The following is a 23,810-nucleotide window of genomic DNA, read 5'->3' on the forward strand; positions in this document are numbered from 1 at the left end:
GCAAAGTGCATTTTAGGAGAAGCTGGCTGGGGAAAAGCATATAGAAAGAATTGCAGCAAATTTACCAAAGAGCCAATCACAGCAATTATATGACGGGTACCTCCTGTTCTCTCAGAAGTGCTAAGTTGGAAAATAGCTGCTGCGTGAAGGACGGAGGCCCTAAATATATTCGAGACGGCCTGCAAACTCTTGGAAGGGCTTCATTATGTTGCTTCTCTTCCGCACACCTCCAAATTCTAAGGGTTTCTTTTGTTGTTGGTATTTTAGGGGTTTTTTTTTGGGGGGGGGGGTGTGGCCAGAGTCTCACAACCTTGTCCAGGCATCCTGGTACTCACACTGGCTTTGCCCTCACTGCAAACCCATCTCAGTTTCTCAAGTGTAGAAATTATAGAACTAAGTCATCAAGGGATCAAAAGGAATTCTGATGAAACTGTTAATTACACCTTCGTGTATACTGAAATCAACAGCACAGAAGACTCAATGAATTGTTAAAAATCCTACAATTGTAAGCAATGGTAGATAACTGGAGTCGAGACTAAAATCCTAACCATACAGGTAAACAAAACAAAACCCAGTTCAGGAAAGGGCCAGAGACTTGTCCAAGGCCACACTGACACTATACTCTTGAGATAATTCTAATTCCACTCATTCATCATGCAACAGGCACATACCAACTTACTTATTTCTTATGTTTTTATTTAACATAAAAATAATTGGTTTCGTTCTGACATTTTCATACACACACAGTGTTGCCCTTTGCTCATATCCACATCCCATCCCTATTACCATCTCTCACCAGTTATGAACCTTCTCACACTATCCTCTTTCCGTCATCCAAACAGGCTGGGATCAGTTTACTCTGTACCAGCAGTTGTCAAGAAAACATATTTAGTTCTACTCAATTTTACCTAAATATATGTTATTTTTTCTGTAGCTGCTTTTCAGTGTCCACAGTAACCTATCGGATTAGGAACTTTTTAAATAATTTAAAGCATATTATCGGGAAAGTACAGTAATGGAGTACAATTCCTCCGTTGACAGCCAAGGGGCGCAAAGTATTTTTTTTCCCTCTTGGCAGTCTGGACACACTGGTTCCTGTAAGGGACAGAAGACGCAAAACAGCCAGGAAACTAGCAGAACCTAGAAGCTGAAAGCTTGTGGTTCTGGTAAGGCGGCTTTGTGGAGAGAACACTTCCGGCGGCGAGTGCGGGCGTAATCCTGCACGTGGGACGCATGCCCCACGTTCCAATTGGGCACCCTGCCGCTGAGAGGCGGGCTTGCATCGGGGTCGCGCTCTCCAATTGGCTGGTGAGGTGGCCGCCGTTTGAAGCGAGGGTCGCACGTTATCGGGAAGCGCGCGGTACACGGGTGCTTTTCAGGTCTGGTGGGGTTCCAGGACTGAACCTGGTCTTGGATCCCCCCCAGGGATGGACTGCGTGTGGCGTTCGTGGGACGGGAACGACTTCAAAGAGAAACAGCCTCAGCCGCCGCCGTGTCCCGAGAGCATCGTGGTCTCCTGGCTGAGCCGGGCTGAATGGGATCAAGTGATGGTTTATCTGTTCTGCGATGATCAGAAATTGCAGCAGTATGCGCTGAACCGTATTACGGTGTGGCGGAGCAGGTAAGGCGGTGGCGGGGTCAGTCCTCTGACCTGGGTGCTGGGGGTGCCTCACTCCTTCCTTTCCTGAGTTCCCGCGACAGCCTTATTTTCTATAGCCTTCCCCGAAGTTGCCTTCTGGTGCCTCCCTCCCAAGTGCCTGGGGGAGGAGGAGAGGGGGCGGGTTGCAGCCAAGTTCTCCTACTCACCTCGTGGATGAAAACTAGGGTGTATGTCCCCTTAATGTTTTTGGACCGGTGAGATTTAAGCTTTACTTGCCAAACAGAGGGGACCTGAGCCCAGGACTAAAGGGGAGTAGTTAGACATGCTAGGCTGGCTTTCTGATTCTAGTTAGGGATTGGACTGTGGCTCTTTGGATTGGACGCGGTCAGGAGGTGGCTGCTCAGTTCAGTTTGGGGCGGGGGTGTGATCGTGATTTGCGAGCTCTCTAGCTAAATAGTTTGGGGAGGGTGAGAGAACGAACTGTGTCCACACCACTGCTGCTAACTGTAGTAGCTCATACGTTCCGTGTATCCCAGCCAGCGTCTCACTTCCTTTATTAGCCACGGTGTTTTGTATTCCCATGCACTTCCTCAGTGTGTATTGGGAGTAGAGCGCAGCGACCAAGCTTCTGTGGTAGCGGGTGGGACAGCGTAAGGACTTTTATGATGGTGCTGGACTGTGGCCCTTTAGGTTAGGCAACGACCTGCCCCTGGCAGTGGCTTCTACTGCTGACCTGGTACGCTGTAAGCTCATGGATGTAGCTGGTGGCTTGGGCACCGATGAACTTAGACTGCTCTATGGCATGGCTTTGGTCAGGTAAGACCTGCATGGGGGAAAACTGGGGGGTGGCTTTGGGAACTGGAGGTGGGTAAACCTGGATGAACAAGGCTTGGCTTCAGGTGCTACCTGAACAAAAGCCCTAGGTAGGTCTTTGTGTGTGAATCACCTTGTGATTGTTTATCTTGGTCATGACTCTGCCTTGTTCACAACTATGCCTTGCTCACACAATCTTTTCTTCCTTTCAAGAAAGCCTTCTCTCTCCTTTTCCCCTCCCCTTTCTGAAATATGTATTGGTCTGTGAGGGGATGTGAAATTGAGACCATGTGGAGTTTTCAGAACCAAGTGTAGGGCTGTGAGGGAGCGTGACATTCAGAACATGTGGAGTATTTAGATCCAACCCAGCTTTGACAATCTGGGTTTCCCCTTCCCTATTAACTTAGTCTTTTAACTTTTCACCAATTCCTTTCTTTGGGCAGGGTTTCATCATGTAGCTTCTATTGGTCTACAGCTCACTTTGTAACTGAGGCTGGCTTCCTTCTCCAAGGTGATCCTCTTGCCTCTGCCTCCCTAGTTGCCATTGTTCCCAGCTCAGTGGTTCATTGCTGTAATTTATTGTGGATTGTCCAACCATCTTATCATACCATCACCACCACACATACAGAGGGGACTGGGCTGGGCTCCTTGAACTACTTCTTTTCCTTTTCTCTCCCCTCTGAAAGCTGAACGGTTGCTGAATTGTGGAAGAAAAGACACAGGCTGGGAGCTTCCAATTGAACTGAATCATAGTGGTTCTGAGAATTTCATACATTTTGGGGGAAGGGTTGCCGCTGAAGTTTTCTCATACTTCAAAGCCTTATATATTTCCACTATCTGTCTTGATGTCTTTCCCTTTGTCCTCTGTTTCTGTCATTTATCTGTTCCCCATGTGATGTAGTCATTTGTTCTTATAGCTATAGCATATTGTGTTCTATCGTATGTCACTATTATTCCAGACCAAGTTTGCCAAGACCAGAACAGTATCTTACTTATCTGTATTGTTTCAGTACATAGCATAGTCCCCAGTCAATGTTGGGCTGAGTGGAAATGTCCCTGCTTTGGCTGACACCAATCATAAGAACAGGCCAGTCAGTAAAAAGATTGTAGAAATACAAGATATCAGTAACTTTACAAGGAATTTTGAGTGAAACAGGTTTTTATACTCTACCACTTATTTCTTTCCCATCCCAGGTTTGTGAATCTTATCTCAGAGAGGAAGACCAAATGTTCTAACCTCCCCCTCAAGTACCTGGCTCAGGAGGTATGTGTGATAAAATGGCATTGCACATCCTCTTTTTGTAGGAGGGTGTCTTGACTGGGTCATGGTGTAACATGTAAGCAGATTAATCTCATCACTGCCAGGTAGACAGACCCACGAGGAGCATCAGACCCTTAGCTTTCAGGTTTTGTGCTGTTACCACATGAAAGCGTGTGTTCTGTTGCAGCATTCATACACATATGGTTATACTTTGTTTATTGGTTCCTCTCTCAAATCATCCTTCCAATTTGCTTGCATGTCACATTCCATTGTTTCCTTTGTCCCTCTCATTAGGTCCTTCCTCCCTCCCCCACAATCTGCTTTCTATATTCACCGCCTAAACATATACATGCCCATCTGTAAATTTAAATCTAGATTCTGCATATGAGAAAATCTATGAACTGGTTGACTTTCTGAGTTTGGCTTATTTTATTTGCTTCACATCCTGATCTCCTATTCCATCTATTTTTCTGACGATATCATACTTTACAACTGAGTAAAATTTCATTCTGTAAATGCTTCATGTTGTCTTCATGTACATGTTGATAGACCTTTGGGCTCATTATATATTGCAGCAATTGTGAATCAAGGTAGCAGTAAATGTGGATGCGTAAGTATTTCTGTGGTATTTTGCCTTAGAATCCCTGGCCATATATCCAGGAGTGGTGTAGGTGGATCATATGATAATTTTAATTTTGGTTGTTTAGGAACCTCTATAATGGCCATACCAGTTTACACTCTTGCCAGCAGTGAATAAGGGCACTCTTTTTCCCACATCTCACCAGCATTTACTGTTGCTTGGTTTTCTTTCTTTCTTTTTTTTGTTTTTTGTTTTTTTTTTTTGTTTGTTTGTTTGTTTTTTAGTTTCGAGACAGGATTTCTCTGTGGCTTTGGAGCCTGTCCTGGAATTAGCTCTTGTAGACCAAGGCTGGCCTCAAATTCACAGAGATCCGCCTGCCTCTGCCTCCTGAGTGCTGGGATTAATGGTGTGTGTGCCACAACCAACCGGTTGCTTGTTTTCTTAATGATAGCAATTCTGACTGGGTTGAGATCAAATCTTGAAGAAAAGTTATCTTTTCTTAAGACCTAAGGATCTTGAACAGTATTTCAAATATTTATTGACCATGCACATTTCTTTGAGAAGTGTATGTTAGTCAGTATATTTATTGATTGTACAATATTTTATTGTTTAATTTTGGAGATTCTTTATAGCTATTACTGCCTATATGATATATACTTGGCAAAGATTTTCTCCCATTTTCTAAGTTGTGCTATCTCTATGTTTTATTATTTTCTTTGATATGCAGACACTTTTAAGTGTCATGCAATCCCATTTGTTGAATCTTAGGATTATGTCTTGTGCTGTCGTAGTCCTTAACAGAAAGAGTTTGACTTGATGATTGAATGTCCAGTTTTACAGTTTTAAAGAGCAGATTGTTCCCATGGTTCTCATAACTTGCATTTCAGTGGGCTTGGCAAGCTCTGCTTGTCTTTTCTGCAGTCGCCCAGTGAAAGTGAGGAGCCCGACTATACCTCTGGGTAGGGACACAAAAGAGGGTAGTAGTCAAAATGACTGCCCTCCGGGAGCTAGCTGTCTGAGGAAAGAAACAGCTCAGCCAAGCAGCAAGAAAATGCCAGATATTTCTGGCTTGAGTGAGTATGTTAGTTGTGTAGGGGCTTTGAGGGTGGGTATGTTCTCAACCGTGAAAAAACTTCCTGGAGCTCTTGTGGGAGGCAGAGAAGGATAAAGATACCTAAGAAGAAGGAAAGGGCAAAGAGAAGCCAAGAAGGTAAATACTAATGCTCTTTCATAGAAATCTCTTGATGGAGAATGGGTGGAGATAGTTGCCTTTTCTTATTTAACACTACTTCCAGTAAGCAGTAAAATATAATCAGGAACCCTGTATTTTAATCACTGGGGATGGATGGTCAGGGTGATTCATCCCTGAGTTTCTGCAAGCTTCATTATTTTCTCATTTCTAATTAAACTCATCCTCTACTCCTAAATCAGGTGAACATTCCAGACTGGATTGTTGAACTTCGCCACAAGTTGACCCACAAGAAAATGCCCCATATAAATGACTGCCGCAGAGGTGAATGTCACTGGGTGTGATACCTAGCACAGTTAAGCTCCTGGGTCTGGGCTGGGTGGCATTTGGGGAAGGGACACAGAGAGGAGGATTGTACCTGGTGTCAGGACCAGAACTTGGGTGAAATATGTTATAGACTCATTTTGGCTACAGTATAAGGGGCTTTCCAAAGCTTGATGATCACAGTATGTAGTATTTTCATATGGAAAAAGCCATATATGAAAATGTATGAAAAATGAAATCAGGATTAGTATTACCTTGTTTTAGAATTCAATATGACTTAGCAGTGTACTGTTCTGGTCCTGTTTTTAAATTTCTGTTATTTTTATTTGAGTGTGTATTTACTATTTATCTGTGTGTACCTGTAGAGGCCAGGAGAGGTTTTTGGGGCTTCTGAAACTAGGGTTATAGGCAGTCATAAACCACCTGCTCCAGGCACTGGGATCTGAACCTGGGTTCTCTAGGTACAATTGCTGTTAGCTGATGAGTCATCTCTTTAGCCCCACTGTTATGGTCCTTTTTGATATTTTAATTATAGGGTATGTTTTCTTCTTACATTTTGTTATATAGGTGGAAGTAGTCTGAAGGGGTGGGTTGAGAGGTGTAAACCATAGTGTCATGAACTCGGCATTCTTTTTGTTTTGATGAAAACTCCCTGATTTGGGCTCTTCCCTTGTAATCAGGAAACCGAGATCTGGAAGAGGAAAGCAATTTGGCTAAGGGAATGTAAGTAGCTGGTGTAGCTAGGCTTCAGGTCTCCCATTTACCACCCCTTATTTTATATGTCACCCATGTCTAAGGTCAGTAGTAGTGGTTTTTTCTCCTGGGAAAGATACTAGTGAGCAGGAGAATACAAAGACCAGGCTCGAGAGGCTGTATGTGGCTACTTGGGAGTTGAGCCCTGGAGCCGTCTTTTCCTTTGACTTTCCCATTTATACATGCAAAATGAGAGCAGAAGCCCAGAAAGCTAGGAGCCTGCTAGTTACTTGCCCATAGTTGGTCCTATGACATGTCTGTCCCATTCACCTACCTCTCCTAGGTTGCTACTTTGTCCTGAATTGGCTCCAGAAGACGTACTGGAGCCGTCAACTGGAGGATACCCTGAAAGAGACCTGGGAGTTGGAAGACGACCAGATAGAGCCAGAAGAACACCAAGAAGTGGAAAGTGAAACTATTGTTGATGTTGTAGTAGAAGCAGAAGTAGAAGCAGAACCAGAGCCAGAACCAGAGCCAGAGCCTCAGGAGGATGACAAAGATGAAGAGCTGCCTGTTGAAAACAATGTGAACGATAAAGACAAGAAAGAGGCAGATTCTCCTCCAGAACCCAGTCCAAGATATAAAGAGCTGTATGGTAGGTATTCATGTGGGCAAAGAACACTCAGCTTGGGCTCAGAACTGCTTGTTTCCCTAATGGATCGTTTGTGTGGGATCTAGCGAGTCCCAGTATAGAAACTGTTAGAAAGAAACTAACTATCTCACTGGGATAGTTCCGTGATGTAGTGGTTATTGGCGTTTGCCCCATGATTTTTCTCGAGTTATGTGAAGTAAGTGGGGAAGGAATTTTAGTTCTCAGTTTATAGCATAAGAAATGAGATACAAGAGGCTCAGATTCACAGAGGGAATGGGAGGCTGGGCTTCCTTCCCTAACTTTTTTCCGTGCTGTTTTCAGAAAAAGCACGGGAATTGCTGGTATCATATGAAGAGGAGCAGTTTAAGGTAAGTGTCCTTGGTGCAGTATGCTGTTACCTGCCACAGGCATTTCTTCCCTCTTGCCAGCTACCTGAGAGAGGAATCTTGAGAAAGAATTTGAAAGTGGCAGAGCATGAGGGAGCTTCTCAGAATTTGGAAGAAAAGTGGCAAAGCATGAAGGTACTGTTTGGAGGGGGTGGGACTAGGAACGAGGAGAGCAGAGTCTAAGCAGATGGTCCTGTGAAGTGATGGAAGGAGGCAAACCCATAGTGATGGTGATGGACTGTCTGCTCTGGTGTAGAGAACTGGGAATGGGCTAGTTGTAGAGCCTTGTGATTCTCAAGATGACCAGCAGGTGGGGCAAATGAGCTTCCCTCCATCAGATGAGACTTAAGGTAGTTTTTATAGAAAGGCTCAGAAATCATTTAGTTCATTCTCCCTTTTTTACAGACAGATTGAAACCTTGGATGAGGAACGGGTCAGAGTCAGAGTTATATACATAGTTAATAACTGAAGTAGGATAAGAACTTTGGGTCTCAACAATTCCCTTGCTCCCATAACTCATTTCTCCCATTTGTTCCTTACCCTTTGGCTCAAAAATCTCAGTTTATCTCAAACCATATCCTTCCATGTGACACCTAGTATCAGAGTATCTGATTATTGGGAGCCACAGGATTTGGAGGGGAGAGTGGGAAAAGAAGAAAATGTAGTCATTTTTAGTTGCTGGGCCAATAAAGGAGTTGCAGGCCCATCTTGTGTGCTTTGTCCTGTCCCCTAAGGGCAGTGCTGAGGTACTATGCGAAGGGATCCTGAAGGAATTTGGGGTGGGTTGCTTGGCAGGGTCACACTTCTGATTGACTCTTTTTGCTGTCAGGTGCTGGAGAAATACAGGCATTTACCTCAGGCTGTTAAGGTGTGGAACAACCTTTCTCCGTGTGTACAGTGTATCCTGGAAGAACTCAAAAGCATTACATGGGAGAACAGGTTTGTAACCTGGTAACTCTGGGTTACCTGCTCTCTAGGGTAGGGGACGAAAGCCTCATTGAAATTGATTTCCAAACCATACCTGGTGATGTAGACTTGTAATCCCAGCTATTTGGGAGGTTGAGGTAGGCAGATTGCAAATTCATAGCCTGTGCTATAGAATAAGTTCAAAGCCAGTCTGCAACTTATTAGACCCTATCTCAAAATAATAGTTGAGTAGGGAAAAAGAAAGGTACCTGGGAATATAGCTCAGTGGTATTATGGTTGCCTAGTATGTGCAATGCCCTGAATTCAATTCTTAGTACCAGAAAGGGAAAGCAGGTGTCATATTCTAGCTAGCTGATCTCTGTTGTAGGAAATCCTAGAGGAAATCTTCCTCCCTTTTATGGTGACTATGTCTTCTGTATGGTGTGCCTCTAACCCTGCTAGCCACCAGGTTGCCTGCTGTGAGTTACTAGAACAGCCAGAGTTAGGAGTGCCTTCCCTGACAACTAACACCTTGCTACCTAGTCATGCCTAGGCAGACAAAGGCAGGGCCTTCTTAGGGTGTGGCTGCTAGAGACTAAGTTCCCTCCTCTCCCACTCAGTATGGCTGTGGTGTGTCTCCCTGCCCACAATTCAAGCCGAGTAGGCAAAAATGTTGCTCTTGTTTATTCTGCGTAATTCAATTTGAAAGGGCTTTGAAGGACTCACTACCAACAGCAACCTGTGGAGGCAGGCTGGGAGTGTGATGTGGTTCAGTGGTAGAGCAGTTGCCTAGTGTGCACAAAACCTTGGCCTTGATATCTCCAGTGCCAAAAGGGAAGAAAGAAAAGATGAAACAAAAAACTATGGAGGTAAATGCTGGCCCTACAGTGAAGGAAAGTTAAAAGATATCTAAGACGCAGAGTTGAAGAATCTATACTATATCTGTTATAGGTGAGTTTGGATGGAAGCTTGTCATGTAAACTGGGATTACTCTTGTTATCTTGTCTTTATTTCCAGAAGTCTAGTTCCAAAGGTGATGGTGCTGTTATGGGTTTTTGTTTGTCTGTTTTGTTTTTTGAGACAGGGTCTCCCTATATAGCTCTGGCAGGCCTCAAACGCACTATGTAGACCAGGCTGTCTTGGAACTCAGAGATTTACCTGCCTGTGCTTTCTGAGTGCTCAGATTAAATGTGTGCACCCCACCATGCTTCCACAGGCATTTTACTATAATTTGCCCATGCTAGACTTCTTGACTCTACCCTTCAGCAAAAGTCTGAGGAATAGCTTCTCCAGCAGCTGGGAAGAACGACCCCTGTGCCCTACATAGTAGTATCTGCCCTTTTGTGCTGAGCAGACATCTGGTGGCTGTTTTAAGTTCTAAGCTACTTATTTGAGGAGATGAGGGATGATTGGAAGGACAATTATGTTCTCAAACTTGGTCTGATGGATAGAAGGAACTGACTATCTTGTCAGCCCTATATACTAGGATATCATGAAAGCTTATTGACTCCTTTAGACCTAGTCAGCTAGGAGAGGTTGTTAGCAAGCCAGTAGCTGTAGAGAATTCACTGTTGATGATTTAAATTTGAGCTAGATGAAGCTGAGAAATCTCCCCTATTGGTGAAGTTTTCAACCCCTCTAACTTTGATCTGGGTTCTCGTACAAAGTCCTGAATCATATTTGGACTAGCAATTGAATACCTAACATTTCAGCTTCTAGGATCTAAAAGAAGGTAGCAAGAAGGAAATGTGTAGAGGACAGAGAAAGGGGCAGGAGAAAGAACAATATTGTAGGATCTGAGCTCTAACCTAGGCATTTATTTTTTTCTGTCAGCCTAAGACTTTTATTCTGTTATTTGAGTTGTTCAGTCACCACTGCTCTCATTTATAGACATCACATCACCATGTGCTTGGTACATGACTGTTTAAAGCCCACTAATTCCAGACTCTGGCTCAGCTTCTCCCCCGGGAACGTGAAGCTATAGCTATTGTCACCTACTTAGTCCCTCCCACTGACTCTGGCCATTTGAACCAGAGACATTAGCTGTTTTGGAAGTGTTACAGGAATAGGTGAGTCTTCTGTCAGCTTACATTTTAGTGTGTGCTTTTTTTGTTTTGTTTTTGATTTTGTCTTTCTTCTTTGTGCTGGGAATCAGGCCCTGGCCCTTACGCACACTGTGCTAAGTCTTGTACCAATGAGCCCCAGCCAATGGTACAAACTCATATTTCTGTTTTAAATAGCCAATGAATCAATGCAGTATATTTGGAAAGGACACCTTTTTCTTCCTTCGAGACTGAGGTTTGTTATGTTACCCAGGGTGGTTCTGAACTTAAGGATGCTTTTGCCTTGGCCTCCTGTGTCTCCTGAGTAGCTGGGATTGTAGGCATGTGCAACCGTGCCCTCTAAATTACTGTCTGTTTGCTTTAGGGATGCTGTGCTGGATGCTTTTCTGGACGAAGGCTTCCTTATCCCCACTTTCGAGCAATTGGCAGCTTTGCAGATAGAGTATGAAGGTAGGGTCCTGGATGTCCACGAGACTCTTAGGGTTCTGTGTTTCTTGTTTGGGAACTCCAGAAGTGGGCTGGAGTGCGGGGTGGGACGGGACTGAAACTTTAGCCCTTTGGCTGAACAGAATAGACAGTCCTGCTGACGCGTAGTAGTGGTGGCTTTGAATTGGTCAAGGTGGGTAGGGATGGGTAGGGCGGCGGTTTCTTAACACTGTTGTTATGCCTTGTTAAATATGATTTAGCCACTAGCTAGAGAGCTAGAACAGCAGCATTGGAAGGGCCTTGAGAGGTCATCTAGTCCAACATCCTCATGTTACAGATGGTCAGACTGAGGTCCAGAAAGGGGAAGTTACTGAACCAAATACACACAGTGAGTTATCGACAAAGCTGAAGTCAGAATCAGAGCTCTTTTTCTTTTGTATTTGGTTTTGTATCGGTTGTTGTTTACCAGATACTAACTGGTTTCTTTTTCCCTGCTGTTCTGCTTTCCTTTCCTCTTGCTCTGCAATGGCAATTCTTGTTGTTGGGACTTGGGTATGTCTGTTCTTTCTCTTTGGTGTGCATTTTTTCTTCTCCCCCTCTTGCTGGCTTGCTTTTGGTGCTCTCTCATTCTTTTGCTCTTGACCCCATTGCCCTTCCCATCCATCAACGGGTATCCCTCACAAACCAGAAAACATCAACTTGAGTGACGTCTTGGTGCCAAAGCCATTCTCTCAGTTCTGGCAGCCACTGCTCAGGGGCCTGCACTCCCAGACCTTCACACAGGTCCTGCTGGAGAGGATGTTCTTTGAGTTGTCTACCTTGGGGAGCACTGGGATCCGGTCTACCTACATCCTTAGATGGACTGTTGAACTGATCGTGGCCAACACCAAGATTGGTGAGGAAAACTAGCCCTCTTCCCAGGGCCCAGGCATCTCAAGCAGAAGCATATGCCAGTGGTCTCCGCTCTGCTGTAAAGTACCACCATGTGGACAGCTCCCTTGTTTAAAGGTTTAAAGTTGCTCAAGAGAGTCCTGTGGGGAGTAGTGAACAAATAGATCTCCCTCTTCCTTTCTCTTCTCAGAGCCAAGTAAATTGGGCGCTCTGGATGCTTTACACATTTGGAAAATACAGGGTGGAGTATTGAGGGGGTGGGAGGTGGGGGGGGGTGTTGAGGGATTGATCCTGAATTTTGAGGTCAAAGATTGGGTGGAGGACTCACCTGACTCTTTATCTTATCTTAAGCCTCTGTTTTCTTTCAGGACGGAATGCCCGGAAGTTTTCTGCAAGCCAGTGGGAAGCAAGAAAGAGCTGGAGGCTGTTCAACTGTTCTGCCTCCCTTGATTGGCCCCAGGTGGTCGAGTCCTGCTTGGGCTCACCTTGCTGGGCCAGTCCCCAACTCCTTCAGCTGTAAGTCTTAGTTCCCTCTGGTAATAGGGTATGGCCCTGGAAGCCTCAGGGCCTCACAACATTAGACTGGCAGAGTTGGAAGGCTCCTTTGGAGAATTCTATCCTGGTATCCCATTCCTTCCAGTAACAGATTGGAGAACTGAGTCTGGAAAGGGGAGGCGTAGGGTGCTGCTTCCTATGGTCATTCCTTTTAAGACTTGGCTAAACTGAGTCTGGTGTGAGAATGCTTAGCATAGTGGCCTGCACAGAGTAAGTGCACAGGAAATGGTAACTGGTGTTTATTATTGAACCCAGGTCTTCTGGCTCGAAGCCCAGTGCTATCTCCTCTATGTGCTTCCTAAAGTATACCTTTGATAGTTACACAACAATCCCCAATGCCTTCTTAGCAGAATGAAGGTTTAACCTGACATCCAATTATATTTGTGTTTCTGGACCTACCTGTCATGGTAACCATATCTCTTGTGAGTCCCTTTATTCAGTTCTCTCTAAGTTGTGTGCTCAATTGGAGTGTTGTTTTGATTCCTGTAAATATCTGTGGTTGTTTGCCTTTCCCTCTTTTCTGTCACTTCCTGGCCCTAAGCTGCTTCCCTCATTCTCCTGAAAGCCTTTAGTCCCCAATTCTCTTCCTGCTTTCTAGAGCAGTATTTGTCATTCGAGTGACCCATTTGTCCCACATTTCCTCAACTCCGGAGATTTTCATTCTGTACTGTACACAGCAGCACATTTCCATTATTCCGAGCTTTCTTCCTCTGAAAGCTGACATCCCAGCATTCTACTTGGTGACCATGTCTTGTCCTTTCATTTTCACCCTCCTATCCCTTGACACTGCTTTTACCTGTGTCCCAACCACCATTCCTTTATTTCTTTCCTTTATTTTGTTTCCTCAGCCTTGTCTGTAGTTAATCACATCACTTCTCTTTGGCACCTTCTGTTCTTGTGATCCTTTGGCAGTGTCTGACTTACAGACTCCCAGGCCGGGATTCATTTCCCAGCTCTGTTTCTTCCTTCCCTCAGCCTGGGTAGCTAGTCCAGCTTGCCCTGAGAAAAACACAGCACTGCTCGTTGCTGCCAATGTAGCATTACACTTTCTAGTCTCCCGCCAGGCTTCAGTTCTATGTTTGCGCATTTGTTACTGACCACTTTGGCTCCAGTCCTGGACTGTTTTGACCCATTGACCTCTAGTCCTTCCATTTCACCCTAGCTTCCTTCAGTACATGAAGGCATGTACCAGGTCTCCCTCAACCTGACGTTGAGTCTTCTTGAGCTGGTCTGTCTCTAAAGTCAACACCACCAATCTCAGTTTGAGGTAGCCTTGCACTGCATCAAAACCCATTCTTCTGTCTGTGCTTCGGAGGCCAGCATTGTTGGGGCCCCACCGCAGTTTCTCTTTTGCTTAGCTGGTTCTTAGCCTTTATGAATGTGTCTGAGGTTTTTTTTTCATGTTAAAGGAGTAATAATATAAGCAGTATCTGCTTTGACCATGCATATTTTTGTTTGCTTATTATCAGCTTGGCACTTTTTTTTCCCCTATCTCTCAAAAGTGGTTTTCACACAGCATCTTGATTTTCTCCTCTTTTCCTCCTTAACCTGTTGCGGTTTTGTTGGTACTCGGTCCCAAAGCTGCCTTGACCTAATTATCTAAACCAGGTCTCCTCATTAATTTCTATATCTGCTACGTTAATGCTGAATGCCATACCGTCCTGGAAATGCCAGTGTTTATTTCCTGTCCATATAAATTTCTCAGCTCACGTCTCCTTAGTCTAGTCCTTTTCCTCCACAGTTCAGTTTCCTCTATCCAGCTGTATGTTCAGCATCTGCCTTTGAATGGGTGGTCCAGTGCGCGAGCAGATCCTTTATTGTTGCAGATCTCACTTGGTGGTAGTACAGTCTAACCTTTGTTGATTCCTAAATATTTTCCAAATTTGAGATTTATGTTGCCGTGTCTACCCCGTCCCCCTGTGTCTCCTTCCTCCCTCTCCTAGACTAAGCTTTGCAAGGGCAAGAGCTCTGCATTAGCTCTCTGTACTCCAGCGTATTACACAAATCCAGTCACCAGGCAGACTTTCGTAAATGCCATTGAACTCAGTGAAATATCCTCTGCCGTTTCCTTAGCAGCAGTGCTTCTATTGGTAGGACATGACCCAGTGTGTGAGGAATGAGTGAAGTGGAAGACTGGATGCCAAGACTGTGGTCGTTTCCTCATCCATCTATTTGATCCAAGTCTTTCTTGAACCCTTAGTGGCATCTGGGCTACAATCATATTTATAAACTAAAAATGTGGCCTTACAGACAAATTCAGCCAAGGCAGGAGCTTCAGGAGATGGGACCAAGCTGTACAGCCACGCTGCCAGATGTGTGAGCTCTGGATTAGAAGTGATGTGAATAAGAAATGGGGAAACAAACTAGCAGTTTATGGAGGTTAGAGCATCAAAGGAAGCACTTGTGCATTTCTGAAAGAAAAAATCAAGGAAGTTCTTAAAAGTGTAGAAGGAATGTAGGATGTGTTTGTACTTGGGGGAGGGAGTGAAAAGAGCAGAATGGAGAGGTTTGATTAGATGGCCTTCAAGGTACTTTCCAATCCTAAGTGCCTGCAGAGTGGAAGCTGCTGGTCTTGGAGAAGTCTGGACCACAGAGATCTTCTCCCAACCCAAGCATATCAGAGGGATGCGACACATGCCAGCAGTAACAGCGGCTCACCTGGGTACGATTCCTTGTGCACAGATCCTACCTTTCTCAGATAATCAATGAATTTGCATCAAATCACCCATTATACAGAGTGGGAAATAGAGGGGTTGTGCCTAGGTATGCTACAGTTAGGGCCCAAACCCCCTGTAGCTTGTCCTTATGTCTGAGGTTTTCTTTAATGTTCCACATAGATTGAGCTATGGCAGAAAACCTGTTACTATGTGAATATAGAACTCTGTTTTTGTTTTTTTTTCCAGAGAAAATATCAAAGATACCACAGATAATTAAGTATTAGGCATCACGTTTCTTTTTTCAGTAGGCTATTATTTCCTTTAATTTGACACAGCAGTCTTGGGAGGTGGAAGTATAATACATTTTCACAGATAGGGTATCTAGGGACTAAGGATTGTAGTACCTTAAAATCACAGTGTTTTTTGAATAATGGGATGAGAATCGGGACCTGAGTTCTGTGGGTCTAAACTGCACTTTCTTTCTACCAGCCTAAACCCATGACCTCAGTCCCAGGCTGCCACAGGCATAGTCAGGAAAGAGGTGCATTTGATGATTTGTATCAGTACAGCACCTAATGGGCCGGCTAGAAGCTGGGCACAGGGGACGGGTAATAACCAGCAGGGACAAGGCATCTTGCCAACGTCAAGTGCCTGAGGACATTTATTATTAATCACACTAATGGACCCCAGTGAGAGGGTAGGCTTTCTTCCTGCCTTTTCCTCACATAAAGCCGTAGGCATCCAGGAGCTTCCCTCAGCTGGGAGATCAGCTCAATATCAACGAGTGTCCTCTTGGAATATGAAATGAGTCCTGCCAACAGGGACTCCCAGTCCAGTCAGTAGATCCCAGCTCTGTCCCCAGAGACCAGTGGCCAGTCATTTGCGACCAGTCTGCATGCGCTGCTTGTGCTCTCTCTGCAAAACATGCCTAGTTCACATTCTACACTTCGAGAAGGACGTGCCCCATCCCTCCATCCTGCTGTGTGTCCCACAGTGCCGGCCACCTCTTAGGGGCCAGGCTCTGTGAGCTGTGCTCACCTTCATCCTCCCCAGCAGCTCCGTATCTGTTAGTGGTTTTGTTGTTAGCACTGTCTGTTATGTGCACAGTATCATCTTGTTGAATTCTCCTCTGTTGGACCCTTCCCGTTGGTCACCAAGCCGTGCTCTTTGTGTGTTTGTCCTTTACAGCTTCCTCCCTGCCATGTCTACCAACAGTGCCTGAGGTCCTCCCTAACCAACTGTTTTGAGTTGTGAAAACAGGTGCCTCCCTGGTCTTCCTGCCTCTAGGCTCCCCGCCCTGGCCATCCTCCCTCCATGTGGTTAGCATGGTGATCTTCAGAAATGGGGACTTTGACCTGTCCTCAGAGTTGGCAGATGGCCTGCCCCATGATGCACACACTTCCCTTCCCAGCCTTCTTTTCTTCCCACAGCTCCCCAGCACGGGCCTTGCCCTCCCGCCAGGCTACTCTGGCCACAGGCAGTGTGCTCCCTCTTGTCCCTGGGCTACCTGGGCCTCACCTACATGAAGCCCTCCCCAGTCTCTGCTCCCTCCTTGAACTTTCTGCTTCCCCTTAGCTCCTATAGCACGCACAGTCAATTAACAGTGCTCATCAGGCCTCCCTTCCACATTTGCTTTGTCTCGTCAACTGCTGCTGTTTTCTTTCTTTTCCTCCATTCCAGGCTGGGCTGTAGCTGCTCCCATAAGGAATCACACATTGTGTTCCATGCAGAAGAAACCCAGCACACTCCCACCATATCCTTGGCCCTCAGGATAGAATCCTCAGCTAGGCCCAAAGGAGAGACTGTTCTCCCATTCTGATTTCCAGTCCCATATGCCCATTTAGGCTAATTTATATTTATGTAGTGTTTGAGTGCAGACTAGTAGCTGTCACTCATTGCCTGTCACTGTGTACTAGACACTCAGCCAGGCATTCTAGGTGAGCTTTATTTCCTCCTCCCAAGAACCCTAGAAGTTAGATTCTGTTATTGTCTTCATTTTAATGAGGATAGAAGCAAAGCATAGAGATGTGCCAGAGAGCTGAGCTAGGATACATGTTCCTGTTTTGCATTCTCTCTGCTCTATTGTGCTGCCCTTCAGAGGCAGGTATGGAAGTTAAGAGAATAAGTTCAAACCCCAGAGTGCTGGGCTATGAACTGACTTGAGACCTTGACCTTTTCCTACTCCATCCCTCCGTTTGCTTAGAGTCTTCAACGCCATGGGACAGGTCTTGCCCGATGGGGAGCAGGAGAAGCTGCTGCGTGTCTGTTCCATTTATACTCAGAATGGAGAGAATGGTGTGGCAAAGACAAGTGTAGGTTCCTCTTCCGCTGGGAAAAGTCCATACACATTGGATACCTTACATCAGGACCCAAAACCATCTGGTGCCAACTGTGAGTCTGAAGAAAATACTCAACAGAAGGAGCAAGGCAGCCTTAAGGATGCCAAGCAAGGGGAGGAAAAGGAGAATGAGGAGGAGGAGGAGCAGGAGAATGAGGTGGAGCAGGATGAGGATGAGGAACAGGAGCAAAAGGTCTTTCAAGATCAGATGGAGGAAGATGTAGAGGAAAGTTATGACTTGATAGAGGAAGAAGAGGAAGTGGATGAGGATGAAGACGACGATGATGATGATGACGAAGACGACGATGAAGACAGAATGGAGATGGGGGTTTTCTCTCTCATGAAGGAATCCTACGATTTTGAGAATACTAGGGTCATGTCCTCGAAAAGGGAAGCTTTGCAGGGTTCAGCATGGCAAGTAAGCTCTGGTAAGTAGCACTTAAATCCACTTCCTTTCTTCTTTCATCGATTGCCTCGATTCTTCATTGGCCCTTCCTCTGTTTTCAGTCTCCCTCTGCCTCTCCTCCCACCTCTTTTAAGATTCAGTGTCACAATGTAACCCTAGACTTGAGATTCTGTAGCCTTAGCCTTCTGAGTGCATGTCCCACGTCCTCAGCTCTAACTCTTTGAGATAGAGGTTTCACTATGCTGCCTACACTGATGTTGTTCCTATGGGTTCAAGTAATCCCCTTTTTCAGCCTCCTGAGTAGGTAGGATTATAGTTTGATGCCACTGTGCTCTGCTGGCTGACTCTTGAGGCCTTCCTTAACCCTAGAGAATAGATGAGAAAGGGACAGGATGTAGATAGTGTGTGGCAAGCCTTAGGCACCCAGATACATGGATGGCAAGTGGCTTCACATAAGTAGCACATTTAAGTAAGTACCTGCGTGTGATCTTACCTGGGCAGTAAGAGGGAAAGAATGTGATAGACCAGGGCCGTGTATGTATTAGGGCACATGCTTTCATGTACACTAAGAGTGCTTTCTGTGTACACATAGAGGCTGACTGGTGGTAACTAGTTTCTGCTGTGTGTATTGGAACCTGGGGTATTAAGTCAGTAAAACTGGAGACAAGATCAAAAGAAAATAGAGAGTGGTTCAGATGGTAGGTGTTCATCCAAGTCCATGAGATTAAAGCCCAGAGGGGATGCAGGGGAGGCTTGGTGATGGAAAGTGAGGTGCATGGGTCCTTTTCTCTGAGGGTAGTTTTTTGAATGACTTCATTTAGTTTGAGGAGGAGCCTTAATGGAAACAGACATGGAGCAAATAGAACAATCAATATGGGGTGGTACATATCTGCATGCACATGGAAACCAGAGGCAGGGGTGTGGTCTGTTTGCCAAAGCCTGGAGAAGGAGGGAAAGCAGCTGAGCCCAGTGAGGAGTAAGATAGAATCAAGAATTGAATGAGCTCGTGGGAAGATCTGTAGCCTTTGCCCTATGAAGACAGGTATGGAAGGGCTGTGGTATAAAAACTCGAGTGGGAGTCCCAGGAGTGAGCGAGCAGTATGTCTGTCTGTCTCTCTCTGTCCATGTCTGTGTGACATTTGATAGGTAAATTGTGAAATAGTGACAGAAAAACCTCTTAGGGCAAGGAAAGCTGAGAGGTTGGGGATTTGTAAATAGCAAAAGGGAGAGGAATTGGCACCGGAACAGTTGTGTCTGTGGGGTAGGGTGGGGTTAGATGTGGGTGGAAGAGAAAAATAGGGGAGGTGAAGAGAATCTCAAGTAGGTCATAGTGTTGTATGTGTTTTCTGAGGAGAAAGCAAGATCAGCTGAGACACACGAGATCCAGAAAGTGTCTGTGAGGGAAGGTGGGAGCCTGCAGAGGGGTTTATAGCCATTTAGAATCCGCTCTGTGCTGTAACTTAGAGGACATGTACAAGGATGTCAGGCTAAAGAGATCTGGGCAATAATATACATATGTTTGGGAATGTTAGTGATGGGAATGGCCAGCTCATGCCTGCTAGAACCAATGGTAGTGAGCCTTGTGTGTGATGGTATCTGTATTGGGTGATAAAAGATTATGAAGACAGATACAAGTTTTTATAAGGGCCAGGATTAGGGAGATATGCAAATAGAGAGATTGTTCTAACCTCAGAAATAGTATCCACCCTTAAGGATGTGCGTGCGTGTGTGTGTGTGTGTGTGTGTGTGTGTGTGTGTGTGTGTCTTTGGGCAAGGCCACTAAGAAAGGATACGGCATTCAAACACATCATGGGGGTATAGCTGTATAAACAATAGCAATCAGTATTGGTGGGTATGGACAGGACATGGTGTGAGAATTCTGAGATTTCCACTAATTAATGCATTGATACGGCCGTATCTTAGGATGTCTTTGCTTATGCGGTGAAAAGTGTCTGTAGCTGTGTGTATATGTGTATGTAATGTAAGCACATGGGGTAAGAGTTATAAAGTGCCAAGGTGGTGGAATGCTAAGATGCATAGAGTATTCTTGAGAAGTGCTAACAGTGAGGACAGAGCCTGGGACATGTAGAAAGCTAATAGGGCTAGGTAGGTAGTTGGGGGTGCGCCTGTCTACCAGTAGGAAAACCGGCTCATCAGCCCACTTTTTTTCTGTAAATATTTTTATTTGATATTTTAAAATTAGTCTAAATTTTCATGAAAGTATACATTGTATGTTAAAGATATTTGCCACCATACCTTCCTATCATTTTATATTCCTCTCTCATTAGTTTGCCTCGCTTCCCTAGACAGTTAAAATGTGTGAGATGTGCAGTACATGATTTTATGCATCTATGTAAGATAGATAGCACAAATAAGAGAAGGCCTGGTATTTCTCTTTCTGAGATTGGCTTACTTAATATGGTTTTCTGCCATAGCATCCATTTTCTTTAGAGCTGAAAAAAAACCCTTGATATTTATCTGTTGCCTTTCCTTTATTCATTCCTCTGTTCTTGAACACCTAGGTTGGTTCCATGGTTTGGCTAACTGTGAATAATGCTGTAATAGGCACTGATGTGCAAACATCTCTGTGATACATTGATTTCTTGAAATCCTTTGGGTAAATACGGTACTCTGGGTTTTTGTTGTTGTTATTGTTTGTTTATTTTTTTGTTTTGAGAAACCATTATCCTGACTCCCACAGTAGCTGGACTAATTTACATTCCCATCAGCAGTATATGAGCGTTCCCTTTCCGTATCTTTACCAGCATTTATTGTTACTTTTTTTTTAATGACTGCCTTTCTAATTAAGATGGAGTCTGAGTATAGTTTTGACTTTTCCCAAGCTTACTCTTGCCACTTTTTCTTATACAGAAGATGTGCGATGGGGTGCATTCCCTATAGGCCGAATGCCAGGTCAGACTGACGACCCAACAGAACTTTTGTTGGATAATTATGACACCATGTATCTTTTGGACCAACTTGTACTCGAGCAGCGGCTAGAAGCCCCAAAGTCCAGGAGTAGGTGAGTACCTGTGGCAGTGGGCTTTCTCAGCCCTTTGACTGCCTCTGATGGATAAAGAGGAAACAAAAGTGGGTCGGATGAGTCAGTGGTTATGCCCTTGTTAGTATTCCTATTTCTTTTCCCTAGTATAGGGAACCAATGGAGTAGTCACACATGATTTGATTGCCCCTTCCAGGTTGAGTCCATTTTGTATACAAGTGCTTCTCTGTATGCATTTGTGTATGGGCCATTGGAATTGAGAGTCCATTCATGTTCTGCTTGCTTATTCCCTAGGAGATGACTTGAACTCCCCTTCACTCGGGCATTTTGGGGGAGGACTCTAAAATCTAATTGCCCCAGAAGCAGATGAATAGAGGAGGTAGCTGGGGAAGCCAATTGGAAGTGGGATTCCATTATAAGAGGCCCCTTTCTCCGCCAACTAACCTGGCCCTAGGAAAGCTTGGCTTAGTGAGTGCCAGGGCATATAGAGCTGTTGACTTGGCCCATCTTTGTAGCCCTCTTCCATTAGTAGTTGGTATATGAAATGCCAACCCTTACTTTGCTCAGCTTCACCCTTGACTTGGCTATGTGAATGTGACTTTGGGCAGATTCTTTCTTATTCAACTCTGGACCTTAGTTTCTTTGTAAAGTTGTGGGTGATGGGAAGGGGTGGGACTGTTATTTCTAAGTTTTTTTTTTCAGCTATAGTATTATAACTGTAGTACTGGAAAGATGGCTCACTGGTTAAGAGCACTGCCTGGTCTTCCAAAGGTTCTAAGTTCAATTCCCAGCAACCACATGGTGGCTCACAACCATCTGTAGTAAGATATTGTGCCCTCTTGAGGAAGAGACCTGGTCCGTCATCCTCATCATCATGAAAGCCAATATGGACAAGTTCAACAGAACCGCCATATATGGGCTGCTCGTGCATGCTTCAGCATTGCCAGGGAATAATTTTATTTTTTTCATTCATCCACTGTAACTATAGATCTGCCTGAGTGAAGGCTGATAGCTTAGCTATCAACTAGATGGCACCTCATCTAGCTGGAAGGACCTTTGATCTACAGGAAGCAGGAACTAAAAGAGTGTTTGTGAGGTTAGGGAGACAGAGGATAGTTGTGTACCTCAAGCAGTCTTAAAATATGGAGCAGGGTTGGGTCGCATTAACTCTATATCCCAAGCCTCATATTGAGCCCCTTAACTCGCTATTAGATGTGAGAGGGATCCACCCAAATGTCCTTTGGGTCCTAAGCTCTAGGACCTTGGAAAGAGGCTCTACTGAGGTAGCCAGTCACTCTGTTATCCTCCTGGAGCTGAGGTGGGACCTCTATCCCTTAATCTCAAGCAATACATGAGATTTAAGCTAGTTTCTGTACTACAGTTCTGTGTAATGCTTCACTTGAGAAGTTCTAATCTCATTTCTTCCTTTCATGGGCAGGGAGCAGAGCCACCCCTGGTTCTCACCTGAAATCATTTGTCAAGAGTAGCTCCTATCTATCTCTGTATAAAGACAGGCAGGAAGTTGGCCTTTCCCACAGGCACATACAAGTTAAGTTCCCTTAGCTCTTCCAGAGTTTAGAGCCACCTCTTTCCCTCACTGACTCCCCATTTTCTCTGCAGCACTTTGAGCCTAAGTTGTTGTGGAGACAGTAGCAACTCTAGCAGCAGCAGCAGCAGCAACAGCGGCAGCAACTTGGAGGGCCTTCTCTGGAACCAGGGACAACTGCATGGGCTCAAAGCTGGCCTGCAGCTCTTCTGATGACTGTCCTTATGCAAGTGGCCTTGAAGCCCCGCTATATTTCACAGCCCAGAGTCCATCCATGGTACAGACTGAACAACCTGGGAAATAGTTCAGATCAGCTGTATCAATTTAGCTTTCCACCGCAATAGAAATTTGAATATTTCCCCAGATTTTCTGTTTTGTTTTGAAATATAATAAACAGATTTTTTGTCATGGTGTTTGTGAGATGAGGGTGTGTCTTCTGAGTTAGGTAAGTGTAATTTTCCCTTTGTTTTGTGGATATTCTATAACAGGTGACATGGTAACAAGGGTTTTAAGTAGAAGCTGGAGTCTGGGGCCTATTAAGTATACCAATTGCTTTCATAACTAGACTGTAGGCATACCTTCTGCCTGACTCCTTAAAACTTATTTCTGCATCGCACCCCTGTAATGTGGGCAAGCCTACATGAAAGCATCAGGGCCCAGAAAAGAGGCACAGCTGGCTCTAGAGCCCAGTGAATAACTGGGGCATGGGGCTTTGTGGGGACAGGAGGTAGCGGGGAGTGGGATCCAGTTTTTCTTTTAGCAAGCAACAAACTGAAAAACCAAGAAAAAGAAAAAGCTGGAAATATGGTATACTTTGTCATTTCTTTGTCATTTGGCTATGAAAAGATACAGTATACTTCTGCAGTCATCTTGGAGCTTTAAGATATATCTTAGTGATGTCAGCCCCTGTTTTCAGTCACCTTACCTCATAGTGCCTATTCTCCATCAGACCCTAGTTGCCAGGAAACATAGAACCTTTAGCCTGATGAGGAAGGACAGAGTTACTTAGGCATCTTCCAAGTACCTTAAGCTGTTTCTATAAATAGCTGCTCCAAGAAATGTTAAAACTTTATGTTGGAAATGCTGTTTCGGAACCCAGTCAAGGTGTTTTGTGCCCTGCCTACCCCAAAGCCACTCCAAGCTGCAGATGGTACTCAGAGCCTCAGCCATGGTAACCAGATATTTTCATCACTGAACTTCAACAAGGGTTCTAACTTGACCTTAAGGGAGTGTATATCATCTAAAAGTATACTATATAAATAGTATGTTTATAATATATGCATATTTAGTGCATGCATAATTATGTATATTACATATATACATTTATGTGTATGATATATACATACACACATATCTTGATTTGATATATTGCTTTTCAAGGGAGCTAATCTAGTTTTTGTTACTCTTCAAAGCAGTCCATGAGTCCACCAGCACAACAAACTTTACCATGTAAGCATATAGGTGTTGATAAAGCACCCTTGTGCATTGGTTAATACAGAGGTTTTTGGGTTTTTTTTTCCAAT

At 44.6% G+C, this 23,810-nt stretch overlaps 1 protein-coding gene across 3 annotated transcripts; it reads left to right on the top strand.

Annotated features, from left to right (window-relative positions):
* Positions 1–1,385: 1,385 nt before the first annotated feature.
* Positions 1,386–22,700, top strand: LOC121443112 (ribosomal biogenesis protein LAS1L-like). 3 transcript variants are annotated; one of them, XM_041644789.1, is made up of 13 exons: positions 1,386–1,621; positions 2,291–2,416; positions 3,608–3,677; positions 5,686–5,767; positions 6,804–7,115; positions 7,434–7,480; positions 8,328–8,437; positions 10,832–10,917; positions 11,582–11,788; positions 12,153–12,300; positions 17,200–17,762; positions 20,612–20,762; positions 22,362–22,700. In XM_041644789.1, exons 1-13 carry the CDS (start codon positions 1,428–1,430, stop codon positions 22,498–22,500), a joined length of 2,235 nt encoding a protein of 744 aa, XP_041500723.1. In that variant the 5' UTR covers positions 1,386–1,427; the 3' UTR covers positions 22,501–22,700. The 3 variants fall into 3 exon arrangements, with proteins under 3 accessions (XP_041500723.1, XP_041500724.1, XP_041500726.1); XM_041644790.1 differs by having other exon boundaries at positions 20,615–20,762; XM_041644792.1 differs by lacking the exons at positions 20,612–20,762; positions 22,362–22,700 and adding an exon at positions 14,886–15,001 and having other exon boundaries at positions 17,200–17,462.
* The last annotated feature ends 1,110 nt before the right edge of the window (positions 22,701–23,810 follow it).

The sequence above is a fragment of the Microtus oregoni genome, unplaced genomic scaffold (assembly GCF_018167655.1).
Source record: "Microtus oregoni isolate MIOR12 unplaced genomic scaffold, Mior012 000100F_ref0000014, whole genome shotgun sequence".
Lineage (NCBI taxonomy): Eukaryota > Metazoa > Chordata > Mammalia > Rodentia > Cricetidae > Microtus > Microtus oregoni.